Here is a 19,492-nt window from a genome sequence, read left to right on the forward strand (position 1 = left end):
TCTTTTTGTAATCCGTGATTGACTGTAGACCCTGCCACATACCTCTTGTGTATGAGCCGTTGAATTGTTACTCTACTTTCTCTCTATACTGACGCTTAGCTTGTTTGATTGCCTTTCGGAGGGAATAGCTACACTGTTTGTATTCGGTCATGTTTACGGTCACTTTTCCCTGGTTAAAAGCAGTGGTTCGCTTTCAGTTTCACGCGAATGCTGCCATCAATCCACGGTTTCTGGTTTGGGAATGTTTTAATCGTTGCTATGAGAACGACATCATCAATGCACTTTCTCATGAACTCGCTCACCGAATCGGCGTATTCGTCAATGTTGTTGTTGGACGCAATGCGGAACATATCCCAGTCCACGTGATCGAAGCAGTCTTGAAGCGTGCAATCAGATTGGTCGGACCAGCATTGAACAGACCTGAGCGCGGGAGCTTCTTGTTTTTAGTTTCTGTCTGTAGGCAGGGAGCAACAAAATATTGTGAATAGACCTAGACTACATCTTGATTTACCCAGTTTATCAATAGATTTACCATTCTATTAATATGGTCATGTATGGTGATGGCATCGAGTATGGTGGTACTAAACCTGTTATCAGTGTCGAAGTCAAAAGTGGTATGATGACAACTAGGGCTGCTATGGTGACTGTATCAACACCACACTGGCAGTCATGACTGCAGTAAAATTCTATGAGATGGTAATGTCGTCTTGTGCACTCAGGACACGTTAGTAGTACCCTCAACTCGCTAACGATCATCAGTTTGCTAATGGCCTGGTACTCGGGGCTATATCGTCCCTCAACACTCTAATCACATCAGACTTATCATTGAAACAGTGTCCTGGTTTTAATACCTTTTACTCCCTTCCTCCTGATCAATTTGAAGAAAAGGTTTAAACTGAGTGGAAAACATGGTCATTGTGGATGTTGTTTCAAAGCCAAGCTCTTTCTAAGCTGAGGATGAATTGAAATCACCCATATGCATATTAGAGTTTATGCATAGGCCTATATACACAAAAGTATATGGACACCTCCTCATCGAACATTTCATTCCAAAATCATGGGCATCATGGGTCCCCCCTTTGCTGCTATAAGTCTCCACTCTTCTCGGAAGGCTTTCCACTAGATGTTGGAACATTGCTGCAGAAATTTGCTTCCGTTCAGTCACGAGCTTAGTCAGGTCGGGTACTGATGTCGGCCAATTAAATCTGGCTGGCATTCCAATTCATCCCAAAGGTGTTAGATGAGGTTGAAGTCAGGGGTTTGTGCAGGCCAGTCAAGTTCTTCCACACCGATCTCGACAAACCATTTCTGTATGGACTTCACTTTGTGCATGGGTTATTGTCATGCTGAAACAGGAAAGTAACTATTGTTACAAAGTTGGAAGCACAAAATTGTCTGGAATGTCATTGTAAACTGTAGTGTTAAGATTTCCCTTCACTGGAACTAAGGGGTCTGAACCATGAAAAACAACCCCACACCATTATTCCTCCTCCACCAAACTTTACAGTTGGCACTATGCATTCGGGCAGGTATTGTCCTCCAGGCATCTGCCAAACCCAGATTCGTCCATCGGGCTGCCAGATGGTGAAGTGTGATTCGTCACTCCAGAGAATGCGTTTACTCTGCTCCAGAGTCCAATGGTGGTGAGGTTTACACCACTCCAGCCGACGCTTGGCGTTGAGCATGGTGATTTTAGGATTGTGTGCGGCTGCTCGTCCATGGAAACCCATTTCATGAAGATCCCGACGAACAGTTCTTGTGCTGACGTTGCTTCCAGAGGCAGTTTGGAACTCGCTAGTGAGTGTTGCAAACGAGGACAGATTTTTACGCGCTACGTGTTTCACCACTCTGTGAGTTTGTGTGACCTACCACTTCACGACTGAGCCGTTGTTGCTCCTAGACGTTTCCACATCACAATAACAGCACTTACAGTTGACCGGAGCAGCTCTAGCAGGGCAGAAATTTGAACTGACTTGTTGGAAAGGTGACATCCTGTGACGGTGCTACACTGAAAGTCACTGAGCTCTTCAGTACTGACAATTCTACTGCCAGTGTTTTTCTATGGAGATTGATTCGCTGTATGCGCAAATGTATACAGCTGTCCGCAACGGGTGTGGCTGAAAAAGCCGAATCCACTAATTTGAACAATTCCGATTTAGCGTACAATTATAGTGATTTTGTATTTGATTTTGAATAGCCTAGTAAAAGGAGTTGTATACATTTAAAAAATCATAATTCATGTGAAGACACATTACCTTTTTAAGCTACAGAAGATCTCACCGTCGTGAATTTCTCTCTCCTCCCCTCCTTCATTCCATTCTCCAGCGTGCAGAGGGGCTGTCAACAGATTCATGAAGTATGCTTTGTTGTGAAAACATGTTACTGTCGATGTTTCATTTGGTTTCCCAAATGAAGCACTGGGTAGCTGCAGGAACAGGGTTGGAGAGCCAATGGCAGAATATCCCAGGTCACTGCAGTGGAATTACCAGAGCAGCCTACCAACATGAGTGAAAAACGTACCGGGGGAAGTGGGCTGCATTCCCTATTCCGGTGCATATGGATCATGTATTTATTGTCTTGCCCCTGTTCTTGCCCATTTGATAGTGGGCCATTCTAAATCTATTGCTAACCTCTCACCATTACAATAACAGGGGAGGTTAGTATTTCTTTTTTTCTCACTCATCATTGTTCACGATTCATTCATGATTATTTGTAATCCTGGTAGCATCCACAATGTAAGTGTTTAGAAACACATTCTATTCTTAATTACAGTAAAAGTGACTCCAAAATGACACAATGCATTATTTACCATTTTCATTTCTACTGGGCACAAAGTAGCAGCAAATGTATCCAACATGTGTAGAGTCACAAGCTTGATGTAGTCATAGCATACAATTAAAATACCCTCCAAATTAAAGCTGACAATCTGCACTTTAACGTTTTTGTAGTCATTGTTTCGTTTTAAAACCAAGTCCAAATAATTAGTGAATGCGCTGTATCTGTGTGAGATATCAGACCATCAGAGACAGACAGAATAGCTCAGCGTGGGAGGAGTAATGTGTCCCTCAGTTCATTAGTGGTTGAACTTCACTTGTGTTATTTAGTAGAGCCCACTCCATCTCTCTGTTCTATTTGCTGTCCGAGGGGGGGGAGTAGTAGTGGGGATGGGGGGGTGGAGTAGTAGTGGGGATGGGGGGACTGGGTTGAAGAGGGTGAGTGTTTTCCCAGCAGCTTAGCCTGGTGCTAATGTGATCATAAATCACTTGGTCTATGTGGATGAGACTGAGCTGGGCTCAACTCTACTGTAGTCTCTATACATGGGCTGGAACCACAGAGCACACAGTTACAGCACTTTCATTGTGTAGTGGGAGCTCACATTTATTTTCCTTCTATTGAAGCTTGGCTTTCTTTGTGTCCTTTCATTCCTCTCTTCCTGTTCCTCCCTCCCTCTCTCTCTCTCTCTCTCTCTCCTACCTCCTTCCACCAGGACCAGTACCTGGATAAGTTCTTTGCGTTGGTGCATGCCCTGGACGAGCACATGTTCCCTGTGCGGATTGGAGACGTGCGCATCATGGAGAATAACCTGGAGGCGGAGCTAAAGTCCAGCATCGCAGCACTAAACTCCTCCCAGCTGGAGCCCATCGTCCGATTCCTCCACCTCCTATTGGACAAGCTGGTGGTGCTGGTGGTGCGGCCGCCTGTCATCGCAGGACAGATAGGTTTACTATCCCCTTTAACCTAAGCCTAGTGTAACCTAAGCCTAGTGTAACCTAAGCCTAGTGTAACCTAAGCCTAGTGTAACCTAAGCCTAGTGTAACCTAAGCCTAGTGTAACCTAAGCCTAGTGTAACCTAAGAACAACTTAGGCCTTGTGTGAACTATAATATAACCCTCCATTTAATTCCAAAAAATAACCCCCTCAACTGTGTTTGTAACCCTACCGCTACGTATTCTAAACTACTAAACAGCAAGGGATTGCTGTCACTGACTGTACTGTCTCTTACTACGATGTACTGTACCGTCTAGTCCTAAGTATGTGTGTTCCTGTCTGTCTTTGTGTGTCTATAGTGAATCTGGGCCAGGCCTCGTTCGAGGTGATGGCCTCCATAGTGAATCGGCTCCACAAGTACCTAGACACCAGTCAGGACATGCACGGCAGAAACAGTCTGCTCTCCTCTTATATATACTACGTCTTCAGACTGCCCAACATGGACCCCAACTTCCCCTCACCAGGTACACTGTCTGTTCTTGTTTACGTTCGATCTGTTTTACTTCTGTTAAATTCATTACATCCAGGTCATAAAGACTATTTGCTACGTCAGGCGACTTTAGGAAAATGGCGTTTATCAGGAGCAGCAAGTGTCCACACCCTCCGTTCCTGACTTCCATTGTTTTGTTCCATGTGTGTTTTTGTCTCAGGTCCTGGAGGGCTGGGTGGTTCAGTCCACTATGCCACCATGGCCAGGTCAGCCCAGCGACCAGCTAGCCTAAACCTCAACCGCTCCCGTAGCCTTAGCAACAGTAACCCGGACATCTCCGGAACACCCACGTCCCCTGACGACGAGGTCCGCTCCATCATCGGCAGTAAGGTAAGAGACACCCCACAGACCAGACCTCTGGCATACATTATGTTCTGTTTGTCAGTACTTTTGGGGTACAGTCAGTCCTCCGCATCTGTGGTTTAGACCTCTACTTTCAATGAGAGAATAATCTATTCTGAATGATACTATATGGAGAGCAATATTTAGAGATAGCAGGGCTCCAGACCATTTAGTTACATTTTGCAACCATTTGTCTTGGCTGTGGAGTAAAATGTTTAATTGATTGCACTGGTGCAATCTGCACATTCTACCTGGTCACCTCAATTCACAATTTTTGTGCTGATAAAACCATGATTTGATCAAACTGGAAAGTTTATCCTCATGATTCCTGTAATGAAACCACCGAGCCTGTTTTGCTTGGGCCGGCTGCTATAGACCAAATGAGCGAGTCCCTCACACTCTCTCTACCCTTCGTGCACCCCGAAAAATGCGTTCTGATTGGGTAACATTTCCAAATGCAATTGTATAAAAAAACACAACTTTAGAAGCAACTACTGTTCAAGAGAGGAGGTTCTCAGCTTTCTGTAGGTATAATTTTGTTTTCTCAGCTCTCAATATTGAGCTCAAAGCACAATGCTTTGCAATCGAGGTATCTGATATGGCTTTGAAATACGGAGTTCGCAAAATGCGCATCAGCCATCGCAAGTGCGCTATTATACCAAGGGCTACTACCGATGCAACCTTTGTCATTTTTTTAGGACTTTAAATTAATGTTTGATTAATTAATGGCTACTTGCGGTGTATTTAGAGTTAGCGATTTAGATAATGTTTTTTGAGTTTCCACTTTCTCAGATGGTGAAATAGCACAAATTTGAAGTAAACCTGTATGTAATATTAGTGCACATAAAGATGAAGGTAAATTCATGGAGCCCTATTTTGACAGTAAAATATACCAAAAAAGGGGCTATTCTCAACCCCAATCACTAGATTAGGTTGCATATCAAAACATCTTGTCCAAGCAGGAATGCATGATTCATGTTAGATGAAAATGTATTTATTGAATATCATCTCAGTAGTCTGACTACATAAAACACTGAAAGACATTCTTTGATGACTACTCCTTTTTTTTCCTATTGCGTGATGCTGCTGAAAAATATTTTTGGGTGCGACCAAATCATGGGCTAGTGTCAACAATTGAAAAAGTTAATGGCAGCAGTAACACCAGGGGAAAATGTTAGTCTGGAGCCCCATGTCGCCAAGTGTATTGCAGATTAACTTTGTAAATGAGTTACAAACATGGACTTCTTTGACTTGTTGATTCGGTACCCGATCAAATTACTTGTTGATTCGCTACCCTGATCAAATGACTTGTTGATTCGGTACCCTGATCAAATGACTTGTTGATTCGGTACCCTGATCAAATGACTTGTTGATTTGGTACCCAGATCAAATGACTTGTTGATTCGGTACCCTGATCAAATGACTTGTTGATTCGGTACCCTGATCAAATGACTTGTTGATTCGGTACCCTGATCAAATGACTTGTTGATTTGGTACCCTGATCAAATGACTTGTTGATTCGGTACCCTGATCAAATGACTTGTTGATTCGGTACCCAGATCAAATGACTTGTTGATACGGTACCCTGATCAAATGACTTGTTGATTCGGTACCCTGATCAAATGACTTGTTGATTCGGTACCCTGATCAAATGACTTGTTGATTCGGTACCCTGATCAAATGACTTGTTGATTCGGTACCCAGATCAAATGACTTGTTGATACGGTACCCTGATCAAATGACTTGTTGATTCGGTACCCTGATCAAATGACTTGTTGATTCGGTACCCTGATCAAATGACTTGTTGATTCGGTACCCTGATCAAATGACTTGTTGATTCGCTACCCAGATCAAATGACTTGTTGATTCGCTACCCAGATCAAATGACTTGTTGATTCGCTACCCCGATCAAATGACTTGTTGATTCGCTACCCCGATCAAATGACTTGTTGATTCGCTACCCCGATCAAATGACTTGTTGATTCGCTACCCCGATCAAATGACTTGTTGATTCGCTACCCCAAAAGTACTTGACAGATGAGTGAGTGATGGACACTCCTGTCTTTCTGAATGGTCTGGTCTAACGTGATGCTTGGGATGGATGCTGGCCCATAGAAATAAAATTACCACCCATTATGGCACATAGACTTGAATGGGGATACATGCTCTAGTCATTACTTTAATTATATTTCTATGGTTTCCCCTGTCTGATGAATGATGATACTAAACCAGCCCTCTCTTTTCTTTGAACCGAGGGAGGGGTGCAGATTGTCATGATGGGATATGCTATCTAATCTGTTCATGCATTGCTGTTTTTGTGAATCAAGGAGTTGTAAATGAAATGATTAGGGATCTTTAACAAGCTAACTATATTATTCCTCATTGCTGCTTACGGTTCAACCCTCTTAACCTTTAAACCTCTATGCTGTTCTCTCCTCCCCTGTGCTGCTCCGTCCTCTCGCTCGTTGTTCCCTTGCTCCTGCCTGCCCTGTGCCCTTTGACCTGCGACCCCCTGACCTCTCAGGGTCTAGACCGCTCCAACTCCTGGGTGCACACCATGGGGTGTAAGAGCACCCCCTGGGGATCCAGCCCTGTCTCTGATACTGACACCATGCAGGTGCTTCAACAACAACAGAACCTACCCTCTTTAACACCAACCTCCACCACCCCTCACTCCCTACCCTTCAAAACCTCCACCACCCTGCCCTTCTTTACGCCAACGTCCACTACCCCTCACACCCTACACTCTTTAACGCCAACCTCCACCACCCCTCACCCCTCACCCCCTACCCTTCTTAACCCCAAAACCCACCACCCCTCACCCCTACCCTTCTTAACCCCAACGTCCACCACCCCTCACACCCTACCCTCTTTAACGCCAACCTCCACCACCCCTCACCCCCTACCCTTCTTAACCCCAACCCCCACCACCCCTCACCCCTACCCTTTTTAACCCCAACCTCCACCACCCATCACACCCTACCCTTCTTAACCCCAACCTCCACCACCCCTCACTCCCTACCCTTCTAAACCTCCACCACCCCTCGCACCCTGCCCTTCTTTACGCCAACCTCCACCACCCCTCACACCCTACCCTCTTTAACGCCAACCTCCACCACCTCTCACACCCTACCCTGTTTAACATCAACCTCCACCACCCCTCACCCCTCACCCCCTACCCTTCATAACCCCAACCCCCACCACCCCTCACCCCTACCCTTCATAACCCCAACCCCCACCACCCCTCACCCCTACCCTTCTTAACCCCCAACATCCACCACCCGTCATCATCTACCCTCGTTAACCCCAACCTCCACCTACCCTTCTTAACCCCCAACATAAACCACCCCTCACTCCCTAACCTTGTTAACCCCAACCTCCACCTACCCTTCTTAACCCCCAACATAAACCACCCCTCACTCCCTACCCTCTTTAACCCCAACCTCCACCTACCCTTCTTAACCCCCAACATAAACCACCCCTCACTCCCTACCCTTGTTAACCCCTACCTCCACCTACCCTTCTTAACCCCCAACATAAACCACCCCTCGCTCCCTACCTTTCTTAACCACCACTCACCTACATGCACCACCAGACTTAGGAAGTCACAGCTGCCTCCATGAACCCTTAACCGCCATCTTTAGTTCTCTCACTTGTCACCTTTCTAATTTTTACCTCTGTCCAGTTGGTTGGAGAAGAAAAATCTATGCCCACTCTGAAGTTGTAGAGTTGTCAGTAACTGCTTGAAGTCATGTCAAACAAGTGCACAGGGCCGCCCCTCATTTCTCTTCACCCTGTAACACCCCCAGTACAGGAGAGGTGTTGCAGTGAACCTCTAGCCAAGACTCACCTCTACACGTCTCAATTTAAAACTAGTTTTCTTTTCTCATACTTTTTTGTATTTTTTATTTAATTGGCGGTTCAGAGGCTAGCACCACTAACTTAATTTCCCACTTTTCATTTGCTGACTTCACCCTCTCATTCCCTGTCCTGTTTCCTCTTCTTAACCATGATCATTTGAACCCATGCATGACCTCCTGCTGCTATTAATCTCATTCACCACGTGGGTTCACCATGATGTGGGATACTGCTGCATGTGGTGGTGTGTTGGGTGGGTTTGGGAGTGTGTGTGTGTCTGGTTGTCTGTCTCATGTTGTCTTTTTGGTCTTGTCTCCTTCGCTCTTTCTGTGCTGTGTGCAATGACTGTAGGGTGTGTGCACCTTTCAATGTATACACACACACCAAGCCCCTGCCACTTACAACAACAAAGATGAGAGATCACTTCCTCTCTGTCAAGCGGTTTCAACTCGCTATTCGGATTTGATGTTTGGTCCAACCGAATTGGTCATATGAACATTGAGACATTAATTTACTGTAATAGAGAAGTTAACCCTTTTTATGTCTCAACGACTCAAATTGTGCGCAGAGCAGACACTACTGAAATGGGAGTGTTGTACCGCTAGCAGCATTTTAGCCAAAGACTGTTATAATAGCTGTCTAGTCTGTGTTTTATAAATGTGAAATAAGCATTAAACATAATTACATAAGGAATTGGCAACTCGTTCTCATTGTGAGAAATAACGTAGGCCACTTGATTTCAACATCTGAACAAAGTGTTCAGCTAGCGTGCTTTTCAAACACTTGGAGACAGACAAAGGTTTGTTCATAACAATTCAACTTTTTTACCTTGTTAGTAAAGAGATCCATGTTGGCTGAACCTGAAATATAACAATTAGCTGGCTAGTCACTAACACGTGGGCTTGTGCTTGATAAATTTGTTTTTGAGAACTGTGTTAATTTTCTATAATACCTGCTATAAGTTATTAGTGAATGTGCATGTTTCTGGTTACATTTGTAACAAAAGACTAGACTTGACTTGAAGACTTGAAACCCAAATCAGTGATTATTGCAACAAAGCAGGTTAAACTATTTAGATTAAATTATTAGTGGGTCTTATGGTTGTGGAAGGTGTATATTTAGCCTATGTATAATTTCAGAAGCCCTGAATTCATTAGATTAATGCTGACTGTCAAATGCAGTGTATTTGACCTTTTTTAATTGTGCATCAAAGCTCATTTAGAGAAAACAATGACAAAATCTAGATATTGTGAATTGGCCATAAATTAGAACAAATCTAGATGCTTTTTAGGCCATATCGCCCAGCCCTAAGTGTGTGTATGGGGGGTCTGCTGGGGGTCTGCTTGGGGGTATGTGGGTGTATTATGTGTTGGTTTAATGTGTTTGCCTGCTTGAGAACTCTGTCATCTTTTCCTGTCTTGGTGTTGTGTTGTGACGATGGCTGTCCTCATTGGTTGTCATAAAGGCTATTTTGTGGCTCTAGTCATGGCCAAAGATTCAGTCAAATTCATTTATTTAACTGAGGTAAGTTGTTCGCAGAGGTATTTTTTTTCCACAGGTTGATACTGTCTACAAACTGCATATCTAGAGGCATAAGGGGTGTTTCTGTGTAAAATATATATCAGGTTATGTGTGTAAGAAGAAAGATAAATATGAGGGAACTCAGGCATTCTGTAACTGGAACTGTAGTTAAGATTATATGATGAGGGCTGTTTTGTGTATTTGTGTGATTGTTGTTTGTGTTCATGTTTGTTAACTGTGTGTGTAATTCTGCTAGGTACTACAGCTATAACCGTAGCCCCTCAATAACCTGTTGTTGTTGTCACATCCCATCCATCCCACCCATAGGCCATGGAGCGCTGTGGCAACCGCATGTCTTCGCACACTGAGAGCACCAGTTTCTTGCAAACTTTAACAGGACGGTTACCCACCAAAAAGGTACCAGCTACTGTCTACACGGGGGAAGAGCCATACGGAGCCCCCTCACCTTATTCGCCTGTTTATGTGTATGTCTGTGGATGTGTATTTGTTGGATGTAGTGTAGATGTCCCGCCTCTTGGCTGTGATTTGAAGTGTGATGTTGACAGTATTGCACAGCAGGTGTGTGAGGCGTACCAGGCACTAACTGTAGCACTGTTATCCCTGCTCAGGTAAATGGCACTCACTTGACGTTTCTATTTGAATGAAGCCTCCACCAGACACAGACACATCAAGTGGATTGTTGAGTAAATATGGCATATGTACAATAAGATCAGGGGTTCCCTAACAGTCTTACGCTCAAAAGCTGCCTGCAAGATTTAATTTAAACACTCTATTGACTCTATAATTGTAGTCATTCTATAGTACTAATATTATAGATCTCATCACAGTTAATTAAAGGTTAAATAAATTAAGGGAGAAAGTTTAGGGAACCCCTGTATTGAGAATGATTGTGTATTTCGGCACATAGTACAGTGTTTATATAATACTAGATTGTGATGCAGTAGAATGTCTGTCGGTGCTCAGTTGTAAGAAGGACCACCTGCCTGGGTCAAGGTGTTTTTGGTTCCATTGCAGTGACCAAATAAATCCGGGCCAGGTTGAACCAGGTCTGATGTGCTGTACTACACCTGTCTGACTGTCTGGTCCGTGTGTCTCTGTGTCTCAGTTGTTCCATGAGGAACTGGCACTACAGTGGGTGGTGAGCAGTGGCAGCGTCAGAGAGGGAGCTCTCCAACAGGCCTGGTTCTTCTTCGAGCTCATGGTAAGACAAAACACTACACACAGTTTCACACTGCCGAGCCGTATCACTGTGGCCTGGTTACATGTCCACCATAGTTGCTGGAGCCGTGTTGGAAAGGACAATGTGATAAGTAAATATCCAGGTAAAGACCGTATGGTTCAGGTTGGCAGGATAGTGTGACAAGGGTTCACTGTCGTGCTTTTCATCCTGGCACCATAACTACGATTCCCACTACATGGCCAAGCTGCAAAGTAAAACATTTGGCTTTATCAGAAACATTTCTGAAAACAAAACATGATTGGTTTTCATTTAAATTTAGGGTAAGGCATAAGGTTCGCAGTGTGATTGGAGTTCGGTTTAATATCAGATTTAAGAAGATTGTAGGACTGGGCAGGACTTCCGACTTTGCAACTTGGGCAGATAGTGAGGACCCATGACTACCACTACGTGTTGGGCCCTGTCTCACCTTGATGACCTCACACCCCCAGGTGAAGAGCATCATCCATCACCTGTACTTCACCGACCGGCTGGAGTCGCCCAGGAAGAACCGTTTCCCCGAGCGCTTCATGGATGACATCACAGCCCTGGTCAGCACCATTGCTGGGGACATTGTCTCACGCTTTCAGAAGGTACGTTGTCACAGGGACACGTAGGGACAATAAAGATGTGGCCTACATCAACACAGCATGTTTTAATTCCATTAACCACACAGATACTTCCAATACAGTGAATGGTCTGAATGAACCTTATCGGGTTCTATGTATACCAGAGTTGGTAGCGCTCTCTAGACTCAAACCTGACCTCTGATCCTGTGTTTCTGTTCGATCAGGACCTGGAGCTGGTGGAGCGTCTTAACACTAGCCTGGCCTTCTTCCTGAATGACCTGCTGTCTGTCATGGACCGAGGCTTCGTCTTCTCACTCATAAAGACCTACTGGAAACAGGTACTGGGAGAGGGAACAAACTGCTTTAGCACCCCAACATAACAGCACCTCAATGACCACATCCCTGCAGAATTGACTTTCATTTGAAAGGCTTGTGTTGAAACCACTATGATAGATTTCAGACTTTGTGTACATGACTTTAACCACAACAGTACTCTGTCCTGCGCATTACTGTTGGGTATCACTTGGGAGTAAACGGCCTCAACAGGGACTTTCCATCGAACCCTGTTTTGGGCAGTTTTCTAGAGACCGTTCCATGTGTCCCCAGGTCTCCACTAAGCTGTACATGCTGCAGAACCCCACTCTGGAGTCTCTGAGGCTGGACTTACTGAGGATCGTCTGCAGCCACGAGCACTATGTCACCCTTAACCTGCCCTGCAGCCTGCTCACGCCCCCCGCCTCGCCGTCTCCCAGCGTGTCCTCCGCAACCTCGCAGGTCAGATATGCACAGTATGTGCACGCTAGACACACACAGACTCACCAGATACACACACATCCACATCCTATCTGGATGAGTACGAGGTGTGTGGAAAATGTCCCTGAATCATCCCCTGCTCGTCTTTCTCTCCCTACCTCTCTCCATCTCTCCCTACCTCTCTCCATCTCTCCCTACCTCTCTCCCTACCTCTCTCCATCTCTCCCTACCTCTCTCCCTACCTCTCTCCCTACCTCTCTCCATCTCTCCCTACCTCTCTCCCTACCTCTCTCCATCTCTCCCTACCTCTCTCCCTACCTCTCTCCATCTCTCCCTACCTCTCTCCCTACCTCTCTCCATCTCTCCCTACCTCTCTCCATCTCTCCCTACCTCTCTCCATCTCTCCCTACCTCTCTCCATCTCTCCCTACCTCTCTCCATCTCTCCCTACCTCTCTCCATCTCTCCCTACCTCTCTCCATCTCTCCCTACCTCTCTCCCTACCTCTCTCCCTACCTCTCTCCCTACCTCTTTCCATCTCTCCCTACCTCTTTCCATCTCTACAGAGCTCAGGCTTCTCCACCCATGCGCAGGACCAGAAGATAGCCAACATGTTCGAGCTGTCTGTTCCCTTCAGAGAGCAGCACTACCTGGCTGGACTGGTTCTGTCTGAGCTGGCTGTCATCCTGGACCCAGAGGCCGAAGGGTCAGTACACTGAGTTAATGTGTTTGTGACAGAGAGCGATTGTCATTTGCCCCGCATGTCGGTTTCTGTCTCTCTACCCTCTCAATGTGTTACTGTGTTTGTGTGAGACGGCTTAGGTCATTTGACCCCTCTTTCTTGTTCAACCCTCAAGGCTTATGGTCAGTACATTTTAAGGGTGTTTTTACGTGTAGTCCTCTTTAAAATAACCAATGTCAGTCCTCTAAAGTGAATTGGGTTCAAAAAAAAAGAAGCAAAAGAGCTCCGTTGTCGTTGTCTTCACACCGCTCTTGCCTTGGAATAAGGACTCTTTTTCCAGTTCACTTCACCTATTTTGTGGTCTGAGTTCTTCGCATTCACAATTTTTGAGAATGGTGTTTTCCTGCTAATGGACCATTTGCGCTTACAGCCTACTGCCGTGTGCACATTGCTGTTCTTATAATATATAGAAATAGCCTAATAGTTTAACATTTTAAACTAAAGGGTCTAAGCTAATGGCTGTATTAATTTGGGATCTGTCATATCCCACAACTGTCCCAGACTATGTTTGGAATATTTTATTCTCTCACCGACTAGAATGGGTCAGCTCTTGTACTATGGGGTATAGTAGATTGACATAGACTCGTGCTTTTGCTGTTCGTTAGTTCTACTCATCTTGTTGGCTGACGAAAAGTAAATGTGGCCAGTTCTTCCAATATCTTCAATATGCACCTCGGAATTGGATAAGGATGCGCAGTTGCGTTCCGGATGTGTCGATCTTCACTTGTAGCCTGTGAGAAAGACCCGATCATGTGACTGAGAGCCATGTGAGTGAGAGGTTCTTCAGAGCACGCAGCCGGGAGATGGGAATGTTTGGGTGCATTACCGGCACACAAAGGGGATGCCGCTGGGAGATTCGAGGTATTATCAAGTTCTTGTCATATTATCTAACCATATAGCCCAACATTTGTGTCACAACTAAAGTTACATATATAATTCTAAATTAAGCATATTGGAGTAGTTGTTTCTTTGTTCACCGCTCATCATCTCAAATCGTTTGGAGAAAATATCCTTTATTTTATTCAGCTATGTTCAATTGTGTTCTTACTATAAAATAATGCCATGGAATACTAAGAAAATCTTGTCTGCTAAATGAACTAGTGTTGCCCACAGCCATTTGGCATAGCCAGATCAGGACAACGCAGATTATGCTATTCTGTTCTTCTAAAATAGACTATATTCTCTTCATATCATGTTTCTATAGACCTGTCTAAAATAAATAAATGGATTTATTGTGATGGTGTAGGCTAAATTACATGGATTTATTTTATGTATACATACATAAATACATATATATATATATATATATATATATATATATTTTTTTTTTTTTTTTTAATGTATTTATGTAGATGTTCCAAAGTCTGCATCAGTGGCTTGTATGCTATGTGTGGAAGCCAGGAGATGCTAAATGTTTAAATATTTGCTTGACAATCACCGGCTGACATTTTCATGACCGCCACAGCCCAAGTTCACACTGCACCAACATTTTTACGAACCTCACTGAGATCACAAAAATAGTTTGAAAGGGACTATTATTGAGACAGGTTCTTTTAAACCCCCCTCCCTCCCTCCCACCTGCTCTCTCTCTGTACTGTAGGATGTTTGGCTTACATAAGAAGGTGGTCAGTGTGGTACATAACCTGCTGTCCAGCCATGACTCCGACCCCCGCTACGCTGACCCCGAGGTCAAGGCCCGCGTCGCCACGCTCTACCTGCCGCTCATCGGCATCGTCATGGAAACACTTCCCCAGCTTCACGACTTCACAGGCAAGTCTACATACTAAATGTAGCCCTCCATGTCCCAACCCTCCAGGGTTAGGCAGTAGTTATGTGGAGTTTGTCCAGACTTGAATGGTCTGTGTGGTTAATATTTAAAGGAAGATTAAATGGTTTTACAAATCTATGGACATCACACTGGTTCAGGTGCTTCTCAGGAAAAGCACATTGAAAAACATTAAACAGTGTCTGCAAGTCTAAAGTGCTCGTCCCAATAGTGATTTTGTTTTGTGCTGATTGATTCTGATTGGTTTCTCTCCTCTAGAGTCCCATAACCAATGGGGTCGTCCCGGCGGTGCTCAGGGGGCCGCGGGTGGGGCCGGGGGGGACGAGTCTGGAGAGGACGGCAACAGCATGATCAGTCAGACCGTTGCCATGGCAATAGCAGGGACTTCCGCTCCGATATCTCGTCCCAGCAGCTTTCTGCTCAACCCACAGGTAACTCTTCCATCCCTTCCGCCTTGTTCCAACTTTCTCCTTGTTTCCTCTTCCTGAGTCTCTCTCGTTCTCCCTCTTTATTTTCTCAATTTTTTTCACTTTCCTTTTTCTCTCTCTCTCTCAATACACCCCCCCCCCCCCAGGCCAGTCGTCAGCATGGCACCTTCTCAGCAGAGTCCAGCCGCAGCCTGTTGATCTGTCTGTTGTGGGTTCTGAAGAATGCTGATGAGTGTGTCCTACAGAAGTGGTTCTCTGACCTGTCTGTCTCCCAGCTCAATCGTCTGCTGGACATGCTCTACCTATGTGTCTCCTGCTTCGAGTACAAGGTAACGTTGCACCTGGAGCACAACAACAGAACTCGTGTTGTACTTTGTTCATGTCATTTGTAGTACTGGTGTAATGCCTCAGTTCCGTAGAAGCACGTCAAGTGTAGTGCCTCACCGACAGTCCTTTATTTCATCCCTGGATAAGACTGGATGGAAAGAAACTACTTTCAAATGGTTCAATTGAAATATGAGCGCTGTCTTTCCTCTGTACTACTCCACATCAGTGTTCCACCTACTCTTGTCTTTTCTGATCCATCTTACCTCTCTTATTTTGGTGGTGTGGTGCAGTAACCCTGTAACTTTTCTCTATCCTCGTCATGGAAAAAGGCCCATGTTGTGTTCACCATGCAGGGGAAGAAGGCCTTTGAGCGCATGAACAGCCTAACCTTCAAGAAGTCCAAGGACATGAAGGTCAAGCTGGAGGAGGCCATACTGGGGAGTATCGGGGCACGGCAGGAGATGGTCCGTCGCAGCAGGGGACAGCTGGGTACACTAGGTAACACAGAGCGCGCACACACGTGTGGGGAAAAGTGATCTTAAAATGACCATTCCATCTCTCTCCCCTTAACTTATCTTGCCCTTTCCCTCCCTCTCCTTCCACTTTCTCCTCTCCCTCCACCTTGCTCTTCCTTTCTCCTATTCCCCTCTCCTGCAGAGAGGAGTCCATCAGGCAGTGCCTTTGGCAGCCAGGAGAACCTACGCTGGAGGAAAGACATGACACACTGGCGCCAGAACAGCGAGAGGATGGACAAGTATGCTTACCTTTTTACTGTGTGCGAGTTTGAGAAAAGTCTACGTGTTTAGGCTGCTATTGGTCAGCATCATGTAGTCAAAGTCAAAACGTCACAATACACTGATGATCATTTCTGGCCAAGATAATGCATACGTCGCCATCTCACAATCCACTCAGGCCCTATAGTGAGGTTCTTAGAAGAAACGAGCATCTGATTGAAATGAACAAGCCCACACAGAGAGAGAGCATCTTTTTTGGATTCCTGATTCTACAACAGAATGCATGCTAATGGGTCCTATTGTATTTGGTTGATTATTGTCAGACACCTGTGCCTTTTCTTCTGTCTCTGTGTGATTTGATTTGTGCTGTTAACTCATTCCTCCATATGTTCTCTGTGCTGTGTCTCTGTAGGAGCCACAGATCACTCAGGTATTGTATTGTATTGAATGGTGTCAACCTGAAGTCAGTGTGCTGCAGTGCTTTGAGTTCCTCCTGCTGCTTCAGTGACCAGAACCCTGACCCATTACCTCCGTACCCTGACCTCTCCTGTAAAGGTGCTTGAGGTGTTTATGTGTCTGGTGCCTGCAGTGGGCCTGCTGTGCGCCTGCTGTGCTTTTAACCAGTGTGCCGTGCTTCTCCTTTGGATCCTGACTGATGTCTGTCTTCCCTATTCTGGGGTTAGATGGGTGAAATCAATGTGATTCTGACGCAGCTGGTAGGGTTAGTGAAGTTGTTCTCAATGATCTGATGATTAGAATCTGTGACAATTCACACAGAAAAAGGTAGATTGTACACCATGTGTACTTTCCCCTTTTAAAATGAAGTCTCTTCTGAAACAGACCCGTTTGTACTACTGATGTCATTAGTCAACTAAGATACAGATACTACAGAGAAGTGGTCAAAGTATACTTCTATTGGTGTGGCCCCTCTACCCTTACCCCTCTCCCTCGGTGCCCCCCGGCCCTAACCCCCCTCCAGCCTTACCCCTCTGCTGCCTATCTCTCTCCCACCCTGGTGGGGCAAGGGATGGAGGTGCGTTTGGGCCCCTGGTCCCCTGCTCTCCTCTCTGTGTGCTAGCTATGCCATTTCATGCAGTGTGTAGCTACCGTGTACTGTGGACTCTGTGGTGAACCGTGTGAGTACCGTGTACTGTGGACACTGGTGAACCGTGTACTGTGGACTCTGTGGTGAACCGTTTGAGTACCGTGTACTGTGGACTCTGTGGTGAACCGTGTGAGTACTGTGGACTCTGTGGTGAACCGTGTGAGTACTGTGCAGGTTTAGAGACAGCGTCCTACTACGCAACCCAGGGAGTCGAACCAAAACCCAAACCCAGGAGCCTTTAGTTGTTAGGTGTGTAACTCCTCATCATTATCAACTGTATCAACATAATCATAACCCCCCCCACCACCCTAATTCGACTCCTCAATCCCTCCATCCATCCATCCCAAGCCCCCTACAGTACTTTGCACATGGAAGAGCTCCTTTCTATGTGTAATGGCTTTAATGTGACTGACTGGCATGAGTGCTGTGTCATTCAAAGGGACATTGTGAATACGGAGCTGGCTGGCGGCCATCTTGGAAAGTGTCTGAACATCTATCACTTCCTGTTTCCTGTGACAGAACCAGAGCGGAGCTGGAGCACGAAGCACTTATTGATGGTAACCTGGCAACCGAGGCAAACCTGATCATTCTGGACACTCTGGAGATCATCGTTCAGGTAGAAAGACCAAGACACACAACATTCAGGTTGAACATTTTGAGACAATTTAGGCAAAATGTCCATTCTGGAGACAATAACGATTGATTGATTTGGTTTATTAATATATGTGCGTATGTGTCTGTATAGACGGTGTCTGTGACAGAGTCTAAGGAGAGTATCCTGGGTGGAGTGTTGAAGGTGCTCCTCCACAGCATGGCCTGTAACCAGAGTGCCCTCTACCTGCAGCACTGCTTTGCTACACAGAGGGCTCTCGTCTCAAAGGTCAGATAAGTAGCTGTGTACAATCACCTTATCCTTAGATGTGTTGCGCTTTCCTGGGATTTTGTGAAACTAATTTGTATAATATCTGCATACTGTAATGACTGTTTATATCTTTGTCTGTCCTGTGTCGTCATACTTATGTACATTTGTCTGTGCGTGCATGTGTAGTTCCCCGAACTGCTGTTTGAGGAGGAAACAGAGCAGTGTGCTGACCTGTGTCTGCGTCTGCTGAGGAACTGTAGCAGCAGTATCGGCACCATCCGAGCCCACGCCTCCGCTTCACTCTACCTGCTCATGAGGCAGAACTTTGAGATCGGCAACGTGAGTACACCATCAGGACAACACACAGCAAACACGGATACTTAGAGGACTGTCGACATAAATCCAGCTACATACATAGGGGACTGTCTACATAGAGCCCGCTGCATACATAGAGGACTGTCTACATAGAGCCAGCTGCATACATAGAGGACTGTCTACATAGAGCCAGCTGCATACATAGAGGACTGTCTACATAGAGCCAGCTGCATACGTAGAGGGCTGTCTACATAGAGCCAGCTGCATACGTAGAGGGCTGTCTACATAGAGCCAGCTGCATACGTAGAGGGCTGTCTACATAGAGCCAGCTGCATACGTAGAGGGCTGTCTACATAGAGCCAGCTGCATACGTAGAGGGCTGTCTACATAGAGCCAGCTGCATACGTAGAGGACTGTCTACATAGAGCCAGCTGCATACGTAGAGGACTGTCTACATAGAGCCAGCTGCATACGTAGAGGACTGTCTACATAGAGCCAGCTGCATACGTAGAGGACTGTCTACATAGAGCCAGCTGCATACGTAGAGGACTGTCTACATAGAGCCAGCTGCATACGTAGAGGACTGTCTACATAGAGCCAGCTGCATACGTAGAGGACTGTCTACATAGAGCCAGCTGCATACGTAGAGGACTGTCT

General features: G+C 45.6%; 1 protein-coding gene across 12 annotated transcripts in view; it reads left to right on the forward strand.

Moving 5' to 3' along the window:
* Positions 1–19,492, forward strand: part of dock7 (dedicator of cytokinesis 7) — a 71,660-nt gene that overhangs the window by 33,214 nt on the left and 18,954 nt on the right. For 3 of the 12 annotated variants that reach the window (XM_064935950.1, XM_064935947.1, XM_064935948.1), the window contains exons 19-37: positions 3,488–3,719; positions 4,068–4,232; positions 4,419–4,588; positions 10,307–10,396; positions 11,106–11,201; positions 11,669–11,809; positions 12,010–12,123; positions 12,392–12,559; positions 13,103–13,242; positions 14,879–15,048; positions 15,323–15,495; positions 15,639–15,821; positions 16,149–16,317; positions 16,477–16,573; positions 16,966–16,983; positions 17,833–17,907; positions 18,178–18,274; positions 18,404–18,538; positions 18,707–18,859. In XM_064935950.1, the coding sequence (XP_064792022.1) occupies positions 3,488–3,719; positions 4,068–4,232; positions 4,419–4,588; positions 10,307–10,396; positions 11,106–11,201; positions 11,669–11,809; positions 12,010–12,123; positions 12,392–12,559; positions 13,103–13,242; positions 14,879–15,048; positions 15,323–15,495; positions 15,639–15,821; positions 16,149–16,317; positions 16,477–16,573; positions 16,966–16,983; positions 17,833–17,907; positions 18,178–18,274; positions 18,404–18,538; positions 18,707–18,859 (2,586 nt within the window). Of the gene's footprint in view, positions 1–3,487; positions 3,720–4,067; positions 4,233–4,418; positions 4,589–7,124; positions 7,218–10,306; positions 10,397–11,105; positions 11,202–11,668; positions 11,810–12,009; positions 12,124–12,391; positions 12,560–13,102; positions 13,243–14,878; positions 15,049–15,322; positions 15,496–15,638; positions 15,822–16,148; positions 16,318–16,476; positions 16,574–16,965; positions 16,984–17,832; positions 17,908–18,177; positions 18,275–18,403; positions 18,539–18,706; positions 18,860–19,492 lie in introns of all 12 variants that reach the window. The other 9 variants (XM_064935952.1, XM_064935953.1, XM_064935957.1 and 6 more) reach the window with 6 other exon arrangements.

Source organism: Oncorhynchus masou, chromosome 24, assembly GCF_036934945.1.
Source record: "Oncorhynchus masou masou isolate Uvic2021 chromosome 24, UVic_Omas_1.1, whole genome shotgun sequence".
Classification (NCBI taxonomy): domain Eukaryota; kingdom Metazoa; phylum Chordata; class Actinopteri; order Salmoniformes; family Salmonidae; genus Oncorhynchus; species Oncorhynchus masou.